The 18,239-nt window shown below is 46.1% G+C and overlaps 1 protein-coding gene and 1 long non-coding RNA gene across 3 annotated transcripts in view; one reads left to right on the forward strand and one right to left on the reverse strand.

The window, feature by feature from the left end:
* Positions 1 to 316: 316 nt before the first annotated feature.
* Positions 317 to 1,067, reverse strand: LOC121448164. The gene is made up of 3 exons (XR_005974346.1): positions 959 to 1,067; positions 634 to 861; positions 317 to 439 (listed from the first exon to the last, which is right to left on the reverse strand). It is a non-coding gene; the product is annotated as an uncharacterized LOC121448164 (long non-coding RNA).
* Positions 373 to 18,239, forward strand: part of LOC121448163 (protein DDI1 homolog 2) — a 50,754-nt gene continuing 32,887 nt past the window's right edge. The window contains exons 1-4 of one of the 2 annotated variants that reach the window (XM_041651953.1): positions 373 to 760; positions 10,627 to 10,756; positions 14,860 to 15,096; positions 17,489 to 17,615. In XM_041651953.1, coding sequence (XP_041507887.1) covers positions 623 to 760; positions 10,627 to 10,756; positions 14,860 to 15,096; positions 17,489 to 17,615 — 632 coding nt within the window. In that variant the 5' untranslated portion in view covers positions 373 to 622. The remainder of the gene's footprint in view (positions 761 to 10,626; positions 10,757 to 14,859; positions 15,097 to 17,488; positions 17,616 to 18,239) is intronic. The other variant, XM_041651951.1, reaches the window with a different exon arrangement.

Raw genomic sequence — 18,239 nt, forward strand, 5'->3', positions numbered from 1 at the left:
AAGGATCTGGGTTTCCGTCTTACATTTAATTACCAAGGCGAAAAGTTAATATTATAATGCCGATTTCCATTTGAAAAATCTGTGTTAGAAAGATGTTTCGTTGAGTTTCCCATAGCAGATGGAGAGTTAAGGGTGAGGAGTCGTGGCTTTCTTCCATTTTTAGGTCCGCACAGTAGGTGCCTGTTGGTTGAATAACAGATCGTGGCGTGGAGTACTCCGGCTTCAGTTATTAAATCAACCAATAGGGGGTTTCCTCCCTACGGGCTCCCAAGCCCCGCCCCACACGCCGCGTGTCGCGAAGGCGGCCGCAGCCAAGGGCGCTTTACGGCAGCCGCGTTGCAGCGGGGCGGGGCGCCGGGCGGCCCGCGCTTGACGGCAGCGGTGGGAGGCAGGCCGGCAGGCAGACGGGCTCGCAGGCGGGTGGCGACGGCCGTGCTAGCTGCAGAGGGCGGGAGCGAGTGAGTCACTGTGCGCGTGTGAGGGAGGGAAGGAGCGAGGGAGCGAGCAGCCCGCGCCCGCCGCCCTCCCGCAGCTCCCGGCAGCCCACTCCCACCCCCCGCCACCGCCTGCCCTCCGCCCAGCGCCCAGGCCGGGCCGAGCCGAGCCGGGTCGGACCCGGGCCATGCTGCTCACCGTGTACTGTGTGCGGAGGGACCTCTCCGAGGTGACCTTTTCCCTCCAGGTCGACGCCGACTTCGAGCTGCATAACTTCCGCGCGCTGTGCGAGCTGGAGTCCGGCATCCCCGCCGCCGAGAGCCAGGTACGCCAGGGGCAGCGAGTGGGGCCTCCAGCCGCTGCGGCCGGGGAGTTGGAGGGGGGGCGACTGGGGCCGAGTCCTGCAGCCGCCCGGAGATGCACCCACTGCAGCGAGGGGGACACGTGCACGGGTGGGCACCCCTCGGGTGGGCACCCCTCCCCACCTTCTGGCCCTCGGGAGCCCTGGATCCTCATCACGTACCTCCTGCTTCTCCGACCAGAAATACCAGTTTGGATCACTGGGAGATAGACACTGGTCTGGGGTTTGCTTATTTGTACCGAGTTCCTCCTTCAGTATGCGCAGTTTACCTGGGAACACACATATCTGTAGTTGAAAGTGAGGGGAAAAGTTTGAGACTCGCTCTGCCTCTGCCTTTGACGTCGCTAGAAATGCATGCGTTTCTGGTTAGTTTATTATTATTATTTTTAAAGCGATGGTTAGGTCAACTCAGTCTATTTGCTTCTCAGGCCAAAGCCCTCCTCCTCTCTGGTCCCCGTTCAGTTGGGTCAGTTCAAAAAAGCTCAGTGCTTTCGAAGGATATCGGCTTGAAAATGACCTACTGTCTGAAGACCTCCGTGGGACTTGGTAGCAAGGCGTTCAGTCCCTCTTATGTTTTAACAAGAAAATACATCCTCGAAATGCTTTGGAGCTCTCAGTAGTCTTTGTCAAACAGAATAATAGGTGGACTGCTCTGTAGCCTTTGCACTAAAACTCTTAAGATTCTACCCAAAGTGGGCCTTGTTGGGTGTAGTCCAAACATTAGAAAATTGTAGACGACTCCCAAGGCCTCAGAATGTAAATCTGGATTTCCTTCTGCAGTTATGAAATAGTTCCAGAAACTATTGCCCAACTACTGCTTGTTCTGCCCTGACTTATGGCAAACATGTGTCAATATTTTGTTGAGATGTGTGATTCCTTTGCACAATGTGAACTTAGAACCTTGGCATACAACTGTTTCTGGAAGGATCTGTTTTAGGGAACAAGGTGTCACTCACATATGCAGTCTGGCAAAAGGTAGGGATTATACAGTTCCCCCAATTTCTATTGAAAAATTTACCCACAAAAACCTAGGACTCAGTTCCTGTTGGTCAGCCTCATACTCATGGCAGTAGTGAACTAAGACCAGAGAGATTGTGGGGGGGCCGGGCGGTGGTGGCGCACGCCTTTAATCCCAGCACTTGGGAGGCAGAGGCAGGTGGATCTCTGTGAGTTCAAGACCAGCCTGGTCTACAAGAGCTAGTTCCAGGACAGGCTCTAAAACCACAGAGAAGCCCTGTCTCAAAAAAACAAAAAAAAAAAAAAAAAAAAAAAGAGAGAGAGAGAGAGAGAGATTGTGGGGGGGATATCAGCCTTTTAGAGGGTCAATTGATTGATTGATTTTTGATGGGGGTTTCAAGACGGGGTTTCTCTGTGTTGCCCTGGAAATTGCTCTGTAGATTAGCTGGCCTTGAACTCACAGCCATCCACTGTCCTCTGCTTCCTGAGTGCTGGAATTAAAGGTGTGCGCCACCACCACCTAACGATGGGTTGATTTTTGAGTCAGGGTCTGACTGTATAAATCATTGGCTTCCATCTAAACTCATGCAGATCCCTTCACTCGGTGTCCCAGGCTAGAGCTATCACAACCAGCTGTTTCGTTTTTTTTGAGACGAGGTCTCAACTGAGGGGCCAAGGCTGACCTCAGACAACATTCATCCTGCCCCAGGCTCCTGGACTGCTGGATCACATGCAAGTGTGTACTACCATGCCCAGCCTAGCCTATTCAGTTTTTGAAGTCCCCCCCACATTGTTTTTTTATGTGGCTGTTTGATTACCCAAGTTAAAATTGCAAGCTGATTGGGAATAATTTTAAGTTGAATTTGTTAGTAGGACTTGAGAGTGAACAGAGGTTGACATTGTTTCTTTTCCCATAGTGCCCACATGCACTGTGTGTGTGAGAGAGAGAGAGAGACAGACAGACACACACACAGAGAAGCATTCTACGCCTGGGTTATAGGTGCAGTCCCACGCCTGTGGCACTTAGATGTCAGTAAAAATTTTCAGTAAATTAGGGTATCAGATTGAAAGATAATTGTAGGGTTAAAGAAGGCACTGTCATCTGCCACTTGGGGACTTTAGGGGTGCTACTTGAACAATTAGGCTAGCTCCAAATTCTTCCACTGCTGGCATCAACATTTGGTATTTACTTCCCAACGCAAATTAGTGTGCTCCAACTAGTGTTAAGCCTGTATTAAATAGCTGTAAACAGCGCCCTGTTTTTCAAGTTAGTGCTGTCGGCTCTATGTAACCTGACAACGTAGTGTCTATTTTAAGAGTGGATTTTTAAGCACTCTGGGGGTCGCTTGTCTGGCTTGCTGGCTAGCCCCCACAGGCAGGAACAGGATCCGCCCCAGATACTGAAGTCACTTCCTTTCGTCGGATCTTAAACATATCATTTTTTTGTTTGGTTTGGTTTTTGTTTTATTTTCCCCAGTCATTTCTTATTTGAGCTCCCCAACCAGTTTTTCTAACTTGTCCCTTCCTCTCAGATTTCTTTCCGGCTGTTTACTTCATTGGGATTTAGTGTTTTCCATCCCCATTCCTTCACCTGTTTCTGACTTCATACCACAGGTGTCCAAACATGTATGAATTTTACAGAGCCGCTTGGCTGCCGAGTCACACTTGCACTGAGAATGGGTTTCACTTTAATCACATGTACAGGTGGAGATGGTTTCTGTTCTAAATTTATTGTCCTCATGTAATAATTTGTATCTCCATAAGTAAAGTGGTTCAGATCATGCTCACAGTACCTTGTACATAAATTACAAAGTGGCTGTTTTAGGCACTATACACGTGCATATTTTCTTGTGTGGTACATAGCAGTTACAGCTATGTACACAGTTATATATGTGCATATGCTATACATCAGTTACGTTGTGTACATATATACATTGAGTAATAATGTGCATTATAAACATGCAGAATAGAACTCAAGGATAAAATAAGGGGGGAGTGTTGGCCCATGCTTTTAATGCCAGAACTTGACTTGGGAGGCAGAGGCAGGTGGATCTCTATGAGTTCCAGGCTAATCTACTCTACAGAGCAAGTTCCAGGACATCAAGGACTACACAGAGAAACCCTGTCTCAATCCCCCACCCCTCCAAAAGAATAAACAAGACTACATGGAAATGGGACTGAAGAGACAGTTACCAACTAAGAGCACTTGTTATCCTTACAGGGGTTGATTCCCAGCACCCACACAGTGGCTCACGACCATCTGTAACTCTAGTTCCATGGGATCCAACACCCCCTTCTGACCTCTGTGGGCACTAGACAATACACATAGTACATATACATACACGTAGGCAAAGTACACATACATAAGTCAAAATTAAACAAAAAGTAAATAGAAATAAGAATTCTCAGGCTGTACCTGTACTCACCCAGGGAGCACTGTTTGGAGCCCCACCTTTCATCAGCATCGTCTGTGCTCTGTCTCATTGTAGTAGTTCTGATGCAGTGACAGTAAATTTAGATTAGAAACCGTCTCCACTTGTGCCGTGATTAAAGCAGGACATGTTATTCCGCGATGCAAGTGTGGGCTTGGCAGCCAGGCCGGCTTTGATGCAGACTTGACTGGGCCGACCTCAAACAATTATCAGAACTTACCTTCACGTTAAATGTCTGGGTGGTTTTGAAACTAATTTACTTGTATAGGTGGTGTGGAGTACAAGCCTGTACAGAATGGAAGGCCCCTCAATGAAAGCCATGTTTAAGTGGCAGCTAGCAACCGTAACTGTGACCCTGGAAATGCCACTTTTGTACAGCTTACGTGGTTTACAAAAATGCTATTTTAGACCATGGAAACCGAAAGTTTCTATTGTGGCTAGTTTTGGTGTGTTTATTTCCTTAAGTAATTCATAGTCTTCCCTCGGGGGGGGGGGGCCCACCTCTGGTAAATTCTGAATAATTGTGTTAGAAAGGTTGTAACACAGAAAAGAATAAAGAATGCAGCCACTCGCTTATTCCTCCCCGTAACTTATAACTGCAGTTTGGGTGTTTGGGTGTTTGTTTGGTTAGTTTTTTGTTTGTTAATGTTATTTGAAACTCACAGTTCAAGGCCAGCCTGGTCTTCATTGAGGGTTTCAGTCCAGCCAAGGCTACATGTTGAGAACCTGTCTCAAAAAAAAAAATAGTTCTTGTTGGGATGCTGAGTATGGTGGTTCACACCTTTAATCCTGGCACTTGGGAGATAGGCAGACACGGGGGGATCTGTGAGTTCTAGGATAGCCTGGTCTACACAGGAAGTAGTGAGACCTTGTTTCAAAAAAAAAGTCTATTGGGTTGGGGATAGCTCTGGTAGAGTGCTTGCCTACTGCACATTGCCAGCACTGTAGGAAAGAAAGAAGTGACAGCCCACCCACCCCGTTAATTGAAGGCTCTCTTTCAGAGACCAGAAAACATTTGGTGTCATGCTTAAAGGTTCTCGAGTTGTATTTTTGAGCTTGTAGCTAGGTGTTAAGGTCGGAATCTTGTCTGAAAGTTGGATTCTAACACTCCCTGGGTGTGAACACTAGCTGCTGCATCAGGTCTGCAGATTTACACCTAAAAGTGTAGACTTCTGTTGTACCCTCTTCTGACTGGCAGGGCAGGGCTCGGGCTCAGGTTTTCTACACTAGATTCTGAGGTGGGGGACAGATGTGGTAGAGCACTGTGCTCGTGCCATTGCCAGCTTGCCTTTTGTTTGGCTGGTGGGGAGACTAGAAGTTGTTGATCATATTGAGTTGGGAGGTGAAATGGGTTTGTTTGTTTGTTGGACCACGTGTCCTCTTGCCTCTGCTTCCCAAGTGCTGGGATTACAGACTGTACCATCATGCCTGGCCTGTACAGGGTGATTTACTTAAGGACTTTTTTAAAAAATATTTATTTATTTATTTGTTATGTATACAATATTCTATCTGTGTGTATGCCTGCAGGCCAGAAGAGGACACCAGACCTTATTACAGATGGTTGTGAGCCACCATGTGGTTGTAGGAATTGAACTCAGGACCTTTGGAAGAGCAAGCAATGCTCTTAACCAATGAGCCATCTCTCCAGCCCCTTAAAGACTTAAAATGTAAAATAATCACATTTCTTAGACTTTTTTTAAAAATTTTTTTTGTTTTGTTTTCGAGATAGGGTTTCTCTGTGGTTTTGGAGCCTGTCCTGGAACTAGCTCTTGTAGACCAGGCTGGTCTCGAACTCGCAGAGATCCGCCTGCCTCTGCCTCCCAAGTGCTGGGATTAAAAGGCGTGTGCCACCACCGCCCGGCCTCTTACACTTTTTTGAGCTAGGGCTTCAATAGCTCAGGCTGCCCTTAGTCCCAGCCTTCCTTCTTTATCCTTGTAGGTCCTAGGGTTACAGTCTTCATGTCCTAGTTAAACCTGCTGGATTTCATTCTTGTGGATATTTGCTTTCTACCCAGTGTGGTGGCTAATTTTGTTAGCACAACTGAATTAGGCTTCCTGGGGGAATTAGTGAATTATATCTCCAAATGTGTCTATGGTGGCGTTTTTCAGAGACAGTTTCATCCTGGGGCTCTGGCCTAACCTGTGGATGCTTTGATGAATTTGTAATATGGAATTATTGGGAAGTGGTAAAAGGTAGTGGGGTCTAGTTGAAGGAGGAAGGTCATTGGAAGCATATTCTTAGGACATATCTTCCTTTGTCCTCTTTTCTGCTTTGAAATCAGGGCCAAACAAATAGACGTCAATGCCCAAGTAACAAACCCACCCATTTTTGAGGAAATGGAGTCAGAGATTCCATAACTTGCATGCATTATATGTGCCTGGTGTCAGTAACTGTTAGAGCTTGAGTCATATCGCCGTCCCTTTCTTCTCTCTCTCCCTCTCACCCTCCCCCCCTCTCTTAGATTGTTTTTTTTTTTCGAAACAGGGTTTCTCTGTGGTTTTAGAGCCTGTACTGGAACTAGCTCTTGTAGACCAGGCTGATCTCGAACTCACAGAGATCCGCCTGCCTCTGCCTCCCAAGTGCTGGGATTAAAGGCGTGCGCCACCACCGCCCGGCTTAGATTGTTTTTGAGATAGGATTTTTCAACATAACTCGAGCTGTCCTGTAATTTTGTGTAGAACAGGCTAGCCTCAAACTCAGAAAGGTACAGAGATCTGCCTGTCTCTGCCTCCCCAGGCTGGAGTTACCACCTCTTTTGGCTTCTGTTGCCATCCTTTTAAGAATCAGAAACTGGGGCTGGAGAGATGGCTCAGTGGTTAAGGTGCACTGGCTACTCTTGCAGAGGGCTGGGTTCAGTTCTTAGGACCCACATGATGGCTCACACATATTTATGATTCTAGTTTTAGAGAATCAGACACTCCTGGCCTCTGGGCACCAGCCATGCAAGCAGTAGACTTAGGCACATGAAAGTTAAATGCTCATACTCATAAAAAAAAAATCAAAAATGAAAAAAAAAAGGCCAATTAAGAAGACGCTAGACATTGTAGTATTTTCCTGTCCTTTGCAGACATCCCCCAACCCCAGAATTTCTTGGTGTTTTGAATAAGGACAGTTATGTGTGTATCCCGTACCCCATACTCAGACTTGAACCCAGGGGCTTCACATAAGCAGTCAGGCACTGCCAGTAGAGGTTTAGATCCTTAGCAGGGAAGGCTGGCTTAGAAGCCATTTCCCAAGGCTACTTTGGGGTGCTAGAAAAGAATGCCATTTTTAATGTCAAGCACATAGAGCACCCGCGTCATGTCTCTTAACAGCTGTGTGGTCTCTGTGTCTTCTGATCCATAAAATTGGACGAATGATCTCTGTTAAAATGATTGTGACACTCCGTGAGACAGTGTGAGAATTAAGAGGGAGAATGGGAACTGGACTTGTTAGCCCAAGAGAGTTTCACTCAGTGGTAGCAGGGTGCTCTTCAAGTTTGGGTTTCGATATTATGCCCCATTGGAAGAGAATTCAGTAGTCTTATGCTGAGCTTTTCCATGCCAGACAGATGCTCTCCTACTGAACCAAGCCTTATTCCCTAAACTGTTCTCATCTTCCTGAGTTTGGTTCTTTATACATGAACACATTTTCTAGTAAGTGTGTCTTCCTTGGGAGACGAGTCATGTGTCTTTAAATACCTTGCAGCTGACTCACTGAACCTGGACGCTAGGGTAGGCAGGCCATGGGCTATTTATTGGTGATCTCATCACAGTGGCTTAATTGTGTTGATACCACCCAGTACGTCTCAACCTGTGACCCAGGTTTATGGTTGTTTTCCACTCACCCCCACAAATTATATGCGGTACAGTTCTCCATTGTATTACCAAAAAGAAAGAAGAATCAGTTTGAGATACGCACTTAGATCAGTGTCATGACGAGGTGGTAGTGATGGTTGCAGTCATTTTTAGTAGTGTATAAAACTTGTAAAATTGGTTGGGCCATGGTGGCACACACCTTTAATCCCAACACTCAGGACGCAGAGTCAGAGACAGGTGGATCTCTGTGAGTTCGAGCCCATCCTGGTCTACAAGAGTTAGTTCCAGGCCAGGCTCCAAAGCTACAGAGAAACCCTGTCTTGAGAAACAAAACAAACAAACAAAAAAGCATGTAAAATTGGACAGGCAAGTTCTGCTTTCTTGTCTCCAGAAGGATTCCATTTTGGAGGATTAGGTTTTTTTGCCCATATCACCATGAGATTAGGAGGAGAATGGCAGCATATGCTCAGGATGGCTGGTGTAAATGATGTTTGCTGTTCTGTGCCCAGGAGCTTTGCCAAGAGCGTATGTGGACAGGCGCAGAAAGGCTGTGGTAGACAAATTGCCTAGTAGGTACAAGGCCCTGGGTTCAGCCCCCAGCACGGAAAAAGAACTGGAAGGAATATCTGCTATGATCAGTCCTGGTGGCCTGCTGGACACAGGACGTTTAACTCCTGGCCCACCTAGTGACAGGCCCCTCCTAGAGTTCCTGGCTGAGTTAGTAACCAGCTCAGGTTGCTCAGTTTGTTTGTGGCCCAGAACAGGGCAAACGCTTAGGGAGCAAGATGTGCCAAGTGTGCCACAGCGTGTCCCATGGAGTACATGAGAACGTAGGGACAGTGTTTCCATCCTCACTCCTATGTGTGCCGTTCTTTCTCACAGTATATTCTGCTTCTGTGTTGGACCCATTGAAAGTATTTCTGTTAATAGGACTTAGCTCAGCATGTTTTTCTTGCATGTTAGTTTTCTCTCATAAACATGAGAGCAGTAAAACTTGGAGGCTGGTAGAAGAAAGGCCTGCTAGCGTGTAGACTCCCTGCTGACTGTACTCTGTAATCCCGGCAGTTACTGTAGTCACACAATTCTCTTTCATCCTGAATTTCTTTTCTGTTTTTGTCTTGTTTTGTTTTTTGTTTTCAAGATAGGGTTTCTCTGTAAAATAGCCTTGGCTGTCCTGAAACTTGCTTTGTGGACCAGGCTGGCCTTGAACTCAGAGATCCACCTGCCTCTGCCTCCCATTTGGTGGGACTAAAGGTCTGTGCCACCATTCCTGGCTCTGAATTTCTTTTCTTTCTCCCTCCCTTCATTTCTTTAATGATTTGTTTTTTATTTTATGTACATTGGTATTTTGCCTGCATGTATGTCTGTGTGGGTGTCAGATCTTAGAGTTACAGACAGTTGTAGAGCTGTCATGTGGGTGCTGGGAATTGAACCCAGGTTCTCTAGAAGAGCAGTCAGTGTTCTTAACCATTGAGCCATCTCTTTCTCAGATTTTTATTTTTTTTTATTTTTTTTATTTTTTTTTTGTTTTTTCGAGACAGGGTTTCTCTGTGGCTTTGGAGCCTGTCCTGGAACTAGCTCTTGTAGACCAGGCTGGTCTCGAACTCACAGAGATCCGCCTGCCTCTGCCTCCCGAGTGCTGGGATTAAAGGCGTGCGCCACCACCACCCGGCTTTCTCAGATTTTTAAACTTTGTTTTGTTTTTTAAACTTTATTTCCTATTTTGAGAACTTGATCCTTGAGTACTGTGCTTACATCATTCTCACACACACCCCGTTCATGACTTGTTTTGTGATTATTGTTTTTACATATATAATGGGTTTAGTTTTGTGGTTTTTTTCTAGACACTATCTCACTGTATCCCTGGCTGACCTGGTACTCGAGGTAGTTTTTTGCCTTGGCCTCCTAGTGTTGGAGTTACAGGCATGTGCTACCACGCCTAGATAGCTAAAAGTGTGCATTATTTGCCTTGTAGCAGACATAGCCAGAATATGTCATCCCTTCTTCCCTGGTTGCTCAGAATGGAAGCTAAATTCCCTGCTATATGAATCAGCCCATCCTTTACTTGAGTAGACTTCTGGGCAGTCATTATATACCAGGCTTTGTCCTAAGCTGATGGGCAGCTGAACAAAATCATTGTTCCACATAGTGTACATTGTAGTTGACCAGATCGACGTGTAGCATATTAGTGAGGAAAGTAGTCTATTTCAAAATACATTGTGTTGTTCGGGATAGAACCCAGGGCCTTGTGGGTGTGAGAGAAATGCTGTGTCATTGAGCTCCACCCATAGCCCATGTCCAGGGTTCACTTTAAATGTGGCTTTAGGGAAGAGCACTGAAATAATGTTTGATCAGAAACCTAAACCAAGTGACAGGAGGAAGAATAATGGCCCTCAGGTAGAGAAAGAAACAGAGAGCATGAGGGGAAGGTAGTGTGCCTCATTGGGACAGCAGTGGGATGACGTCAGAAGCGGCCATCAGCCAAATCCTTTGGGCCAAGTAGGAGACAGGCAGGGCTTTGGGTTTCTTTCTAGGCTTAATGGGAACACATGGAAGGGTCTTGAGCAGGGAACATGATGAAGATGAAGAAAGTGGTACCATGTTGCTTCTCCACACTTTATACCACTGGTTCTTCCCTTGCAGATTGTCTATGCAGAAAGACCTCTCACTGACAACCACAGATCCCTGGCTTCTTACGGCTTGAAAGATGGCGATGTTGTGATTTTACGGCAGAAGGAGAATGCAGACCCTCGCCCTCCAGTGCAGTTCTCAAGTAAGACCAAAGCTCATCACCTTCTAATACAGTGTCAGACTTAGGGGGTGTAGGCCGCCTGCCTGCTGTATAACCTTGGGTAGGTCATTGGGTTTCTAAATCAGTCATCTCTTTAGCAAGGTAGGTATCATAATTGACCCAGCTTTACCTTATCAAGAGATGAAATGCAGGCTTAAATGATGTCATCACAGTCACGTAGCTAGTAAGTAAAAAGTGATTGAAATGGTGCTTTTTCTGCTGCTCCAAACCTGGCAGATTTAAGTGCTTGGAACATCAGGTTTGGATGCCTCCCTGACACTGCTATTAGTCTTGATGTGCCATTCGGAATGGGGAATTTTCTCCCCTTTGTAAATGTTTTTGTGGGGTTTTTTTTGTTTGTTTGTTTGTTTATTATTTTTCCAAGTCAAAGTTTTTCTGTGTAACAGCCCTGGCTGTCCTGGAACTCACTCTGTAGACCAGGCTGGCCTTGAACTTACAGAGATCCGCCTGCCTCTGCCTCCCCAATGCTGAGAATAAAGACTCGCACAGCTGCCACCCTGCCATAAAGAATTTTTTTGGGGTGGGGAAGGGATTGGTTTTTCGAGACAGGATTTCTCTGTAGCTTATGAACCTGTCCTTGAACTCTGTAGAGTAGATCCACCTGTCTCTGTAGCTGAGTGCTGGGATTAAAGGCGTGCGCAACCACTGCCTGGCTTTTTTTTTTTTTTTTTTAATATTTATTTATTTATTATGTATACAATATTCTGTCTGTGTGTATGTCTACAGGCCAGAAGAGGGCACCAGACCTCATTACAGATGGTTGTGAGCCACCATGTGGTTGCTGGGAATTGAACTCAGGACCTTTGGAAGAGCAGGCAATGCTCTTAACCACTGAGCCATCTCTCGAGCCCCACTGCCTGGCTTTAATGATATATTTTTATATGTATGTATGGGTATTTTACCTCTTTGTGTGTATGCTATTGCATGCAGTTCCTATAGAGGCCAGAGGAGGATGTCAGATCTTCTGGAACTGAGTTTACTATTTTTAATTTTGTGTGCGTGTGTGTGTGTGTGTGGGGGGGGTGTTGTACACCTGAATACAGATGCCCACAGAGATTAGAGGCATTAGAGCCCCCAGAATTGTAATTTAGGTACCTTACATGTGTGCTTGGAGCCATCAAAAATCTCTTAACCACTGAACTATGGCTCCAGACCCCACGGCTTTTTGTTTTGTTTCAAATCCAGAACAGCCATGGAACTTTCTGTGTGACCCAGGCTGGCCTCTAGACTCCTGAGGGCTGAAATTACAGGCATGCACCCACACATCCAGCCAGCTTGGTGTTCATAGTCTGGAGCCTGCATTTAGGTTTCTGTGTCTAGAATATGCAGGACTGTGTGGGAGTGGGCACATGTGTGCTTGATGCTGAGAGGGCCTGTAGCTTCCTTCAGCTGCTCTCATGACGCAGCTCCCAAGCCCTGATGTGGGCTATGTGATGAAATGTGACTTCTTTTCCCTGCTGCCTGCCATATTTTGCTGAAAATCTTCAGATAGTATTTAGCCTCCAGGTCTCCTGCCTTTAAAGAGTGTGGTACTGGATTGACAGGTATGTTGGGTGTCAGCAGACTGCAGCCTGGAGCACACTGCTTCATTCAGGCTCCTAGACGTCTTCAGGCACTCCCTGTACCAGTTCCGGATTTCACTCCGTCCCTTGGGCTCCTCCTGCTTTAGGAAGAATAGCATTTGGAGTTTGCTCATCGGTAAAAACCCGATCTTCGCTTGGGTACTTTGTGAGGTGGTCGGTACTAGAGAGTTGCTGTAGTAGTTTTGTTTGTATGTTTTATTTTTTCTTCACTGTTGGTATATGGACAACATCGGAGTTAGGTTGCTATGAGGGGAGGGTATGCATGGAGATCTGGGTTATGAAGTGGACAAGGTTTTCAGAGTTCTGAAGTGAATCGACTGGCAAGTGGAGATAAGTTTCTTCAGCAGATGTGACCCCACCCATGTGATTTGGTGGTTGGTGAGGACAGCAGCTCCCCAGGGAGTCTGCCATTCCCTCACCTTTTCATTGCTTAAATGTTTTGTCCCACGTGACTCTTTTCAACACACACACTGACTGACAACTGGCCTCTGTTTTAAGACAGTGACTAATTGAGCCCACATGTGAGGCTAAAACCTTATACGTGAGTTTAAGCTTTCCCTTTTTGTAGTTGATACACAAAGGGCTTCAGGATAGTCCAGACTCTGGACAAGGCTGGTCATTAAATAAGTTTTAGGGTTGAACATAATGTGAATTTTTTTTTTTTAGGGCCATTGTCTCATTTTGGCTCTAGTTTGTTTTAGTTTGCCTCTTTTTTGGAGACAGGCTTGCCTCAAGCTCCCAGTCCTCTTGTCTCCGCCTCTAGCATGCTGGGGTTACAGGCATAAGCCACCATAGCTGTCACCTTTCTTTTACTAAGCAGAGTTATTGAAATAAAGTCCACACAACCATGATTCCCCCTTTTAAAGGATACAGTTCAGTGGCTGTGATTATTCACAGAACTGTATAGCTCTACTCTCTGTTCAGCTCATTCATCATCTGAATCCTAGTAGTGATTCAGTGGTTTCCCTTACACACCAAAAGTGTGCTTCCTGTCCTTGTGCACTGTTCTGGTTCATGGCAACAGAGTCCGACATTGTGTGGGCTCCTGTGTGAAGATGAAGCTCTAGAACAGTCTAGAACCTGGGATGAAAAACTCCTCTTCATTTCTTCAGTCCTGTAAAACAATTATGCCCACTTACTTCCCAGGACCTTGTTTGTCTGGGATGCACAGATGAAATTGTAAATTCAAAGAGGTACAGAGAACCTCCTCAGATTTCCTCAGGCAGTGCTTAGATGTTCAGAATTTGACATGAAATGTTTGTGCTGTTCACTTGATCCATACAGTTTTCTTTACTCCAAGTGTCCAGACTTTTCAACAGAGTAGCATGTCAGGGGCTGGAGAGATGGCTTTGAGGTCAAGACCACTGGCTGCTCTTCCAGGTACCTAGGTTCAATCCCAGTACCAACATGGCAGCTGGCAACTGTCTGTAATTCTAATTCTAGGATCTAGAGTAAATATATGCACCACATGTGTCCCTGCACAGGACTGCAGAGGAGGACGTCATAGCTCTTGAAATGGAGTTAGGCATGGTCGAGAGCCACCATGTGGGTGCTGGGAATTGAACTCAGGACCTCTGGAAGAACAGCCAGTGCTCTTAACCACTGACTGAGGTGTCTCTTCAACCCTGGGCGGTGGCGGGGAAGAGACAGAAATCTTTAATAAATAAATAAACTAAAAAATTAAAAAAAATAAAATATATTACAGATTCAAAAAAAAGAACCTTATGTATGTTGCGGGAGGTCCTCCCACTCCTCCAGCCTATCACCGCTGAGGTACCAGCCCACTGGGGCGTGGTTTCTCTCCCTTTAAAAAAGCGGCCACTTCCCCCTCCTCTCGCTCTTCACTTCCTGCTCCGCCTGCGACTAGACTCCTTTCCTGGTTGCGAAGAGGGCTGTTGCCTGGGACAGTGATCTGTAAGTTTTTTCCCCTTTAAATAAATACCACCCTAATAATCATAACCCCGAATTGGTGTGGCATTGTTTGTGACTTACGCCTTCATATGTAGAAGCCGGCTGGTGGTGGCGCATGCCTTTAATCCCAGCACTCGGGAGGCAGAGGCAGGTGGATCTCTGTGAGTTTGAGGCCAGCCTGGTCTACAAGAGCTAGTTCCAGGACAGGAACCAAAAGCTATGGAGAAACCATGTGTGTGCCTGACCTCGTGGGCGTCAGAAGAGGATGTAGGCTGTTCCTAGGACCCAAGTTGCAGGTCATCTTGACCCACCATGTGGGTGCTGGAAACTGAACCGTGGTCTTCTGCACCTCTGAGTGGTCTCCCCAGTGAGCCCTTCCCCTCTCATATTTTTCCCTACTAATTTACTCTCGCAGCACCATCTTGGAGGAAGGGCAAGGGGAAAGACAGAGCGTTTACAGTTACCACTTGCTGCTGTTGTCAATGACGAATGCCTCTTTTGTTGTTTCCTTCAACACTTGTTTTTATGGCATGCATCATTTGAGTAAACTTGATTGATTGATCTCAACAGACTTGCCCCGGATTGACTTCAGTAGTATAGCTGTGCCTGGTACATCAAACCCCCAACAGCGCCAGCTGCCTAGAGCGCAGGCTCAGCACTCATCTCCTGGGGAAACAGCATCATCTCCTCAAGGCTTAGACAATCCAGCCCTGCTCCGAGACATGCTGCTGGCCAACCCGCACGAGCTGTCCTTACTGAAGGAGCGTAACCCACCCCTGGCAGAAGCTCTACTCAGTGGAGATCTTGGTAAGCGCCCTCGTGTGTCAATAGTTGTGCCAGACAGATGTGTAAGGCAGCTGTCTGAGTCCATTGGCTGTCTGCTGTGAGTCTTGAGCAGGCCACTTGTTGATGAGAGGTGATTAATGTAATCTCAAACTGGGGTAATTGGCAATGTTTGTATTTAATTGAAATCATCTTGATCCTTAGGGCAGTCTCTTTTTTTAAAAATTGATTTATTATATATAGTGTTCTGACTGCATGTATGCCTGCAAGCCAGAAGAGAGCACTAGATTTTATTGCAGATGGTTATGAGCCACCATGTGGTTGCTGGGAGTTGAAATCAGGACCTTTAGGAAGAGCAAGCAGTGCTCTTAACCACAAAGCTGTCTCCAGCCCCCTAGGGCAGTCTCTTTGTCCACCAGAGCCTCTGCCTCCATAGTGTTGTGATTAAAGATGTGTGCTACTATGCCCAGCTTCTTCTTCTTTCTTTGTTTTTCAAGACAGGGTTTCTCTGTGTAGCTTTGGAGCCTGTCCTGGAACTCACTCTGTAGACCAGGCTGGCCTTGAACTCAGAGATGCACCTGCCTCTGCCTCCCCCCCAGGGCCAGCCTGTTCTATAGAGCAAGTTCCAGGGCTACACAAAAAAGACAATGTGTTGGGGGAAAAAAAGTTTGTTTGTTTTTTAAATTATATTTATATGGCCACAGCTGGCATATGGATGTCAAGGACAGCCTTGGTTGTCGGTCCTCATCTTCCATCTTGTTTTTGAGAGCAGGGTCTCTGCTGTTTGTCACTGCACTGTATACAATAGGCTAGCTGGTCTGTGAGCTTCTGGGGGATTTTGTCACCATAGGAAGCCCTGGCATGTGGATTGTATAAGTGCACTAGCTTTTTTTTTTTTTTTAAATATTTATTTATTATGTATACAATATTCTGTCTTTATGTATGCCTGCAGCCCAGAAGAGGGCACTAGTCTCCATTACAGATGGTTGTGAGCCACCATGTGGTTGCTGGGAACTGAACTCAGGACCTTTGGAAGAGCAGGCAGTGCTCTTAACCTCTGAGCCATCTCTCCAGCTCCAGTGTACCAGCTTTTATGTGGGTTCTGGGAGTCTGAACTCAGGTTTCATCTTGAATAGGTGTCTCAGCACACACCACAGCCGTAGTAGAAGGCAGTTCTCAAGAGCTGGTTCTCCTGCCCTCTTCGGGGAGACAGGGATTAAATTCAGATAACCAGACTGGTCCACAAACTTCTGCCACACCTGGCTTGTTTTTAGTCTTTTTAAAGTGGGATTTCATATGTTGACCTGGGGGAAAGCTCAGATATCATCCTTAAGAATATGATCCACCGGGGCTGGAGAGATGGCTCAGTGGTTAAGAGCATTGCCTGCTCTTCCAGAGGTCCTGAGTTCAATTCCCAGCAACCACATGGTGGCTCACAACCATCTGTAATGGGGTCTGGTGCTCTCTTCTGTCCTGCAGGCAGACACAAAGACAGAATATTGTATACATAATAAATAAATAAAAATATTAAAAAAAAAAAAAAGAATATGATCCACCGCCGGGCGATGGTGGCGCACGCCTTTAATCCCAGTACTCGGGAGGGAGGCAGAGGTAGGCGGATCTCTGTGAGTTCGAGACCAACCTGGTCTAGAGAGCTAGTTCCAGGACAGGCTCCAATGCCACAGAGAAACCCTGTCTCGAAAAAACCAAAAAAAAAAAAAAAAAGAATATGATCCACCTTGTGTGCAGCAGGGTCTCTCCTTGGCTTTTCAGCAGGTGGACCAGGGCCTCAGAGAGCCTCTTGTCTCTGCTCAGGCACTGGGACACAAGTGCACACCATCATTTCCTGCAGTTTTGTGTGGGTTCTGGGTCCTCATGTTTATAAGTTGAGCACATTTTCAGCTAGAAAGTTCCACTATGTCCCTTTTACTCACTTTCCTCTTGAATAGGCTGGCACAGTTCTGATATTTGATTTGTTTTGTCTGTTTTCAAACTTAATGTATTTGGAATTATAGAGTACACTCTTTGAGTTTTTTTTTCTTTATTTATTTTTGGTTTTTCAGGATAGGGTTTCTCTATGTAGTTCTGGCTGTCCTGGAGCTTTCTCTGCACACCAGGCTGGCTTTGAATTCACAGAGATAGCATGCTTCTGCTTTCTGAATGCAGGTATTAAAAGCTTGTACCGCCACTGATAAAATGAAATAAAAAACATTTTTTAAAATAAAAAGTAGCTGGGTAGTGGTGCTGCACACCTTTATCCCAGTCTTGGGGAGGCAGAGGCAGGCAGATCTCTGAGTTTAAGGTCAGTCAGGTCTATAGAGTGAGTTCCAGGACAGCCAGAGAAACTCTGTCTTGTAAAAACCAGAAGAAAGAAAGAAAATGTAGAGCTGAATATGTTCCTCCCTTATTTTTGTAGAGAAATTTTCTAGGGTCCTGATAGAGCAGCAGCAGGACCGAGCTCGGAGAGAACAAGAAAGAATTCGTCTGTTTTCTGCTGACCCCTTTGATCTTGAAGCTCAGGCAAAGATAGAAGAAGATATAAGGTAAGATCCATCTACCTAATGAGCAAGCTCACAGCATCCAGGTCATCAGCATTAACTAGACGTCTGCTTGCAGGCAACTTCCCCATCTCCAGGTTGAGATAATAACCTCAGTCTGTCCAGGTAACTCTCTCCTTCATAGTCCTCACATTTTGATCCAGCATTTGAAAGTGCTCTCAAATTTTGTGAGCACTTCCTGATTAGCAGACAAAACAGCATCGTTAAAGCAAGGTAGTTGACCCCAGGATGATGAAGAGAAACCCCGTCTGCTGAGATCAGTAGACTTGCTCTGAAGGCTGATTTCAATCCTCATTAAGTCAGATCTTGAAGGCGGTTGGATTGGAGAGCTCTGCACATGTGGAGTCTTGTAGTCTTCTTTCAACTGCCCCTTGCTGGCTCCCTGCCTGACACTCTGCCAACCTCGTGTCTGTTGTAGCGGCTCTCTGCTGGGGCTGTATTAAAGCATGCAGTAAGCTTTTCAGATTGCAGATGCTTGAGCCTTCTCTCTATTCTGATGAGTCAGGATCTTCAGGAAAGGAGCCCAGGCAGGTACAGAGATGCTAAAGGCTAGTCACAAGCTAGATGCTGTCTGAATAAAATGGCCATCTGCTCCCCAAACCCAATTCA

Source organism: Microtus oregoni, unplaced genomic scaffold (genome assembly GCF_018167655.1).
Source record: "Microtus oregoni isolate MIOR12 unplaced genomic scaffold, Mior012 000005F_ref0000423, whole genome shotgun sequence".
Classification (NCBI taxonomy): Eukaryota; Metazoa; Chordata; class Mammalia; order Rodentia; family Cricetidae; genus Microtus; species Microtus oregoni.